Below are 7,223 nucleotides of genomic sequence, written 5' to 3'. Positions count from 1 at the left end.
TTATTAACTGCAGCTTACAGCAGATACAAGCCAAACTACTGCAGGAAGCACATCAGCTTCTGTACGTTACAGTAAGGGAGGAAACATCAACGCTGACATGAGCTGAGGTGTAAAGGTCAAAGACATGTGAGCTAACAGACACATTAGAAAGTTCAATAACAAATCAAAGCTGCTCGTTCAGCCACTAAACGTCAGTGATTTCCTGTCAGAGCACAGCAGCATCCAGAGAGAGTAAAACAATGAAGGAAAGAGCAGAAGATGGAGGAACAGCAGCACTCTGTTCTCTTTATTCTTCATCTTTATTGGTCTGTCTGCTTAATGAGCAGCAGGTGGCGCTCAAACACAGTCTGACTCTTCAACAAAACCTCTGGAGTCTCTGTTAAGCTGCGTTCCGAGCAAAGGAACTGTAGCCCGGAACTAAACCTTTGGAGGAACTCACTGTTTTCCACCAGAGGGACCAGGGTCTAAATGTAGTTCTGTGCCGGAGTCGGTCTCCTCCTCTCTAACACAAGTGGAACAGCTGATTACAGCAGGTAATAATGCTTTTGTCGCTGGAAATGTTTTAATAACATTACAAACTTTTGTGATTTTATTTTTGTGTTGCTTTCTCTGTGGTGGAGTTATTTTAGGAACTTGATGGTTTTACCCAGTTTGTTCTCCGCCAATGTCCACCTGAGATCGTATGTCGGCATTAAACAGCTGATGGAGTTACGCTAAATAGGCCTACTGGGTCCGAAGTTGTTGTTTTAAGTTTTCATCAGTCAGGAAGTTTTTTTTTTTTTTTTTACACAGAGCCAGAGTCGGTCTCCTCCTCTCCAAAACAAGCGGAACAGCTGATTACAGCAGGTACTTAAAGCTGGTTAAACATCCCGTTCCTCCAGTGCAGGCGGACACAGATGTGAGCGCTATTATCAGAGATAAATGTCTCCAATATTGACAGCAGACCGATGCTCGTTGATACTGCAGCCTTGAGCCAACTGATTTGTGGTGGAAATGGTTAATTTCCCCCTGAAGAAATAAAGACTCTGCAACCAATAGTTGTCTTTGTGATATTTATTAAAAGTAAGAATAACAGAGTGATTCAGCTGAAGGGCAGAGCTCATACACCAGAGGGCTGTTAGAGAGTCTGACCCAGAGAAACAGAGAAGACATTTAATGCTAGAGAATAATTGTGGAGTCTAACAGAAAAGCCTTTCTCAGCCTTGAGCCACAGTGGAAACTCCTTTCTCACAGGAAAGCATGAAACAAAACAATCTCACAGAAGGTCATTATATCAAAACACTGGTACACTTATGTGGTGTTATAATTTCCACTAAGATGAGCAAAGAGCATAAGGGAATGACATATAGAGGATTAATAAAAGTAAATTCAAGTAAAATCTATTTGTTTCTATTACAGTTCCCCCTTCGGCCGTCCCATGGTCACATTAAGTTTATACCAAACTGTCAGTTCATCAATGAATGCTCTCATCTTACTGTTTAAGCAGAAACATCATTAGTAGACAAAATAAATGAGCTTCAGCTGTCTTGGTAGAACAGAGAGATTCTTGAGTAGTGAGCAAGCTAAGAGATCAAAACATATTTAATTTAAGCAGTTTGGTCAACATCATCAATGTTGTCATTGTCATGATCAGGTGGATTCAATCAGGTGACTCGTTTGACAGATTTTTCAGGAAGGAGGCAGAAGAGGAAGAATCTGTGTCTGCCTCCCTAAGACCAACATATTATTTGAAGAGGACAACAAGAAAACAACACATGCTTCATAACAGCAACTTACAGCCTCTGTTAAGACTTAAACAATCACCACATCTGTTTCTTACGGATTTCTTTCTCTCCAGCAGCCTTCCTCTGTGCGTGCTGTAGATGTGTCCTGTCTAGCTCTTGAAAACTCATCTGATTGTATGTTGTTCCTCAAATGTAAGTCGCTTTGGATAAAAGCATCTGCCAAATGAGTAAATGTAAAGGTAAAATATAAACACATTATAAATATGTATACATATAATCTGTGTGTCTATTTCTCTATCCATATATGTACATGTCCACTTACAATAAAGTTTTTCAATGAAGAGTTTTGGCCTTTGCAACATTTGCTGGTGCTACTGAGGCACAGAAAAAGTCAACAACAATCAGTAAACTATTGGGGATTGATGGGCCTTTCACACCTACCTCGTGTGTTCCGGACTTGCCAGTTTGATCTGAACCAAAATTAAAGGTATGAAACCTCCCCCGGACCACGGTCTGGACCAAACAGACCAAAATTGGTCTGACGAAAAGAGGTAGTCTTGGTCCGGGTCAAACTGAACCATGGTTTGGTTCGTTTCTAGTGTGAAAGCATTTCTTAGATGGTTCGAACTTTCAGACTATTTACAGTTAGTGCTGCAGGTAGTAATGCCATAAGAACAATATAGTGGCAACGGTATGGATATGTTAATTTTTTTAATTCATTCATTCTTGTCAAAGCAACCCACTGAACTGTTCAATCAATAAACCAATCAACTCAATTTTATTTATATAGCGCCAAATCACAACAGTTATCTCAGAGCGCTTTTCATAAAAGAGCAGGTATAGACCGTACTCAGGGATGATATTTACAGAAACCCAACAGTTCCCACCAAGAGCAGTACTAGGCATAAGAGGCAAGGAAAAACTTCCTTTTAAGAGGCAGAAACCTTGCGCAATGTCAAGTATAGGGAGACCCGACCAACATAGATGATGACAGGACGCAGGTCTGTCATGTAAAGTTCTTAAGTGCACTCACACAATTGCAGTGTGAAACCAAACCTAAACCATCCATATGTATCAAAACATGAACTTTGGTTCGGACCTTGGTGCTGACCTTCAGGTGTGAAAGCCCCCTTAGTTACGAAGTATGGAATGTATCTATAGAGAAACAATGATGTACAAGGCAAGAAACATTGATGGAGACGAGAGGCAAACCCTTGCCCCTTCATTTGAAAGGTTGCAATCTGGGCGACGATGTTGGCCCCCTCTATTTACCAAAGATAGATCAAAATCTTGATTTGTGCCTCAAGCAATTACGCTGGTAAGGCACATATATAGCCAAATAGGCAGGATGCTCAGCTGGTGTGGCCTGCCTAAATTAATCGTGCGGGTATGGGAATTATGTGTATTTGTGTGGTTATCAGTATGTCTGATGATTATCTCTGTGCAGTATGATGTAATGCCTACTTAATGGTGCTGCAAACTAATTTCCCTACGGGGACAAATAATGATTGATTGATTTAATGAACGTATAGGAAACACTGCATAAACAGTTGGGAGTATGTAATGTCTAATCATTCTAAAGCTGTTCAAATGAGTCTTTACAGTTTTGTGTAGTTTAACGTGTTCATCGAATTTAAGTTTGGGGTCCAAACTGACACCTAAGAATTTAGAAATCCTTGAATTTCTCCATTTCCTCTTGATTTATTTAAATTAAAAGCTTATGTTTTGAATTTCTTCTCATGGGAAAAAACATTGACACAGTCTAGAGACACACCCTTCATTTCACTTGTTAATGTGTCTGCTGCTGCCCAAGGGGTTTTAGCCGATACATAGATAAGTGTGTCATCAGCATACATCTGACATCCAGCTCTTTTACAAAATCGAACCTTGTGGAATTCCCATAGACTGACGGGGTGTTGAATATTCTGCATTTTTTTTAACAAACTGCCCTTTTGATTCGAGATAGGATGCAAACCAGCCAATTGCTTGCTCAGAAACACTGCTCCAACTACATTTCCCTTGTCTAATGAGGCCTTAACGTTTTTGGTGAGGTAGCAGTTGGCCATTTCAGTTGAATACCCTGGTCTAAATAAAAAGTAAATTATTTTGAAGGTGGCCAACCAATTGTTCTGTGATAATTCTTTCCAGGATCTTTGAGAGAACTGGTAGGATAGAGATTGGCCTATAATTGCTTACTTGGTTGTTAATTGGCATTATGACTGGTGTTTTCCAGGTTTGTGGAAATTTACCAACTCTGATGGAGATGTTTATCAGATGGGTTAGAACAGAGTGGAGCTGTGTGTTTTAATTACAGCAATATCCAACCCAAACCAATCCTTTGCCTTTGAATTATTTAATTTATTAGTTAAGTAAGACTGTTAAGATGTTTCCAGGGAGTAGTGCTTTTTTCTTCAGATTCCGCTATCAGTTGTGTAAAGTTTGTAGTTTTTGCAATGTGCAGTTCCCTGACAACTCAATTTCTTAATCCCTTAGAAATAAAGAGAACCGTAATTAATTTTGTGGACACTTTTCCCCCCCATTAACTGGCGAATATCATTAGTCAGCCAGGGTGAAGAGATTCTTCTTCATTTGCACTTAACATTTGTGTATATTTCTTAATCAGTCCTGTGAGTGTTTTCATCATAATATTACAACTATGATCTAAGTCCATAGTTTGTAAAACGTTGTTCCAATCAATATTATTTAATTCGTTATCAAAGCGTGGCTTTTGGTTTTTGGGAATGTCTACATTCCCTAGTTTATGTACATTCATAAACACTGTTTTGTTAGTTTTCTGACAATCAGGGCCATATTATGGTCAGAAAAGCCCGTTATTAAGTTGTATATCCTTGTAATTCATTGAGGTCTATTTGTCAATATCAAATGAATAGTCTGCTGGAAATTATGATTTGACATCATCATTTTTAGCCAGTCTAGGTTAGAATCTATCAGTAGATTTTGAATTTGATCTCCTTTTGATATTATATTTCGAATGTTCAAATGTCCACATATATGTCCACCTAGGACACCCTTAGGTTTAGACACAGATTCCCATATCACCTTTGCATGATTTACAGTCTGTTTTCGTGCTGACTGGATACCTTTTTCAAATTGTGTTTCCATTAGTATCATCTGCTCTGGCAGCTTGGGTCGCTTGTGAAACTACGGTTGTTCAGACTCAGACAGTTCATGTCTGAGTACACCATTTGCCTCTTTTCCGAACATTTTGATTGTTATTGTTTGATGTTTCGTAGGGATATTTGTTTTTAAAGCATTGTCCGAATGACACCAGCAGAAGCCAACAGCAGAGCAGCAGCGTGCAACCATTTCCATTATCCTTGTTCTTATTGTAGAGATTGATTCTTTGTTTTAAGCTTGTCTTTATAATGGTAAATATTTGTTTAAGTCTGAACAAACCACTTTCAGTAATAGAAATTAAGTCAATATATATCTAAAATACAGATTTAATGTAAATATGTTTAACTACAGCTCAATAGCAAAAATATATGAAGCACGCAGAAATAATATTTCAGCAAGGGTGGAGGTTCATTCTTGACCTTGGGGAACACATTTGTAATGAATGAGTGTGTACTCTGTGGGGAAAGACCGTAACGGTTATCCCGCCAGAAAGCCAATTGCCTGCGTTTCACAGCCAGAGCGGGAAACATATTTCAGTTGTGGTGGCATCGTGTGGTTCCACTGATGTAAGGGTAGTAGTGACACATGCATAGTAGAAGTATAACCAGTCAGGAAAAAAGCTTTTTAAACCTTATATTTGGCCATTGTCATCAAATCTTTTTAGTGATTTTTATTAGATTTTACAGGTGATTCTATTCATGTAGTTTTTATGTCCCAGTGAGCAGAGAAAGTGCAGTTCTGGCTCTCTCCCCACTCAGTCAGATAGGAGCCTGATCTTATCCAACGAAGGTTAAAATCAAGGGCAACTGGACTTGGTTGAAGATACTGGAAGACGTTTCATCCCTCATCCAAAGGACTTCTTCAGTTCTGACTGACTGGCCTGATCTTGTTAGTCTGAAATAGCTGCCTGGAGGCGTTGCAAAGATGGCTGCCGAGTGCCGTGACTTACCTAGATGGACTTTGCCACATCCCGTGGCCTTCTTCAAGAGTGCGTGAACCTCCAAACCTTAATAACCCATGTCAATAGGTATTTAGTGGTGTTGTGGATATATTCAGGTCTAAATCGTGACACTTTACTTCAAACTATTTTAATTCTACATGTAGTGCTATAAAAATGCAGTGCCCTCTACTGGTGGACACCTGGCTACTGCAATTCAATTGTGCTATTGTCTGATAAAATAGATGGTGCTTTCAGACCAAAAGCGAAGTGAGCGTTGGGGACAATACGTTGAATATTTTCTACTCAAGTGAGAAAGTCACATGACGCCGAGTCACTTGGCGAGGCTTAGGGGAGAGAAGCAGGGAGCAGCGCTGCAGCTTTGGACTAATAAACACCCGTAGTGTGTTTGGATTATGCTCTGAACACTACAATACATAAACTGCATTTATTAATTATGTATTAAATTGGCTTTTTACTTTAGTGTTTGGGATTACAACGTTGATTTATCTTCACTCAAGCTTCTCAGCAGCTTCGGTTCTAGTGTTGTTGTTGTTAGCGTTGTTACCTCTGCTGGACTACTACTTCATATTTATTTAAAAAAAACAGATAAAACTGATCGATCCAAACTCCATTCAGAAAACAAACATTTTAGAAGCAGTTGTCCTGCTGTCTTAATGACAAGCCTGATAAAGCATGAATTCAAATGTTTAAACAAATCTGCATCATATTGTAATTATTTCAGCGTCAGTTTGATCTGTTTATTGCTATGTAATCACAGCAAAATGTTTACTTTGGGTTCATACAGCTGTAGTAACGGCGAGTTGTGATTATTTGCGTTATCACGTTGTGTGTGAACACTTGGCAGCTGTCCAGCAATAAAACCCCTGCGATGAAAGCGTTGCATGGATTAAACTTGCATTTGATGTGAATGCCGCATGACTCTTTCCAGCTCTTTCCAAATCAAACTTCCGCAGCTGTCATCACATGACGTTAGTCCAGCACAGTCACATGATAACAGGTGGTTGTATTCAGGGCAGCAGGAAACCGCTAGCTCGGCTCTGTGAAAAATGTCACACTGATGCTTTCTGGATGCATTTGTGTCTTCGAAGGTTTCTCCTGTTGGTATAAGATTTGCCACATTGATCAGAGCTGTACGGTTTCTCTCCAGTGTGAATACGTTGGTGCTTTTTTAGGTCTCCTAAGAGAGCAAAAGTTTTTCCACATTGTTCACACCAGTGAGGTTTCTCTCCAGTGTGAACACGTTGGTGGATTTTTAGGTCTCCTAAGAGAGCAAATGTTTTTCCACACTGTTCACACCAGTACGGTTTCTCTCCAGTGTGAACACGTTGGTGGATTTTTAGGTCTCCTAAGAGAGCAAATGTTTTTCCACACTGTTCACACCAGTACGGTTTCTCTCCAGT

The 7,223-nt window shown here is 39.6% G+C and overlaps 3 protein-coding genes across 4 annotated transcripts in view; 2 read left to right on the top strand and 1 right to left on the bottom strand.

The window, feature by feature from the left end:
- The window catches only part of LOC123980185 (zinc finger protein 260-like), a 672,464-nt gene that overhangs the window by 409,877 nt on the left and 255,364 nt on the right, over positions 1-7,223 (top strand). The gene's annotated exons all lie outside the window — the stretch shown is intronic.
- Positions 1-7,223, top strand: part of LOC123980191 (butyrophilin-like protein 2) — a 470,636-nt gene that overhangs the window by 360,999 nt on the left and 102,414 nt on the right. The window lies entirely within an intron of this gene.
- LOC123980178 (zinc finger protein 271-like) overlaps positions 6,387-7,223 on the bottom strand; it is a 73,005-nt gene continuing 72,168 nt past the window's right edge. Inside the window, exon 5 of the mRNA XM_046064435.1 lies at positions 6,387-7,168. Within this exon, the coding sequence (XP_045920391.1) occupies positions 6,873-7,168 (296 nt within the window). The 3' untranslated portion in view covers positions 6,387-6,872. The remainder of the gene's footprint in view (positions 7,169-7,223) is intronic.

The sequence above is a fragment of the Micropterus dolomieu genome, linkage group LG12 (assembly GCF_021292245.1).
Source record: "Micropterus dolomieu isolate WLL.071019.BEF.003 ecotype Adirondacks linkage group LG12, ASM2129224v1, whole genome shotgun sequence".
Classification (NCBI taxonomy): domain Eukaryota; kingdom Metazoa; phylum Chordata; class Actinopteri; order Centrarchiformes; family Centrarchidae; genus Micropterus; species Micropterus dolomieu.
This window is presented reverse-complemented; position numbering and strand designations above follow the sequence as displayed.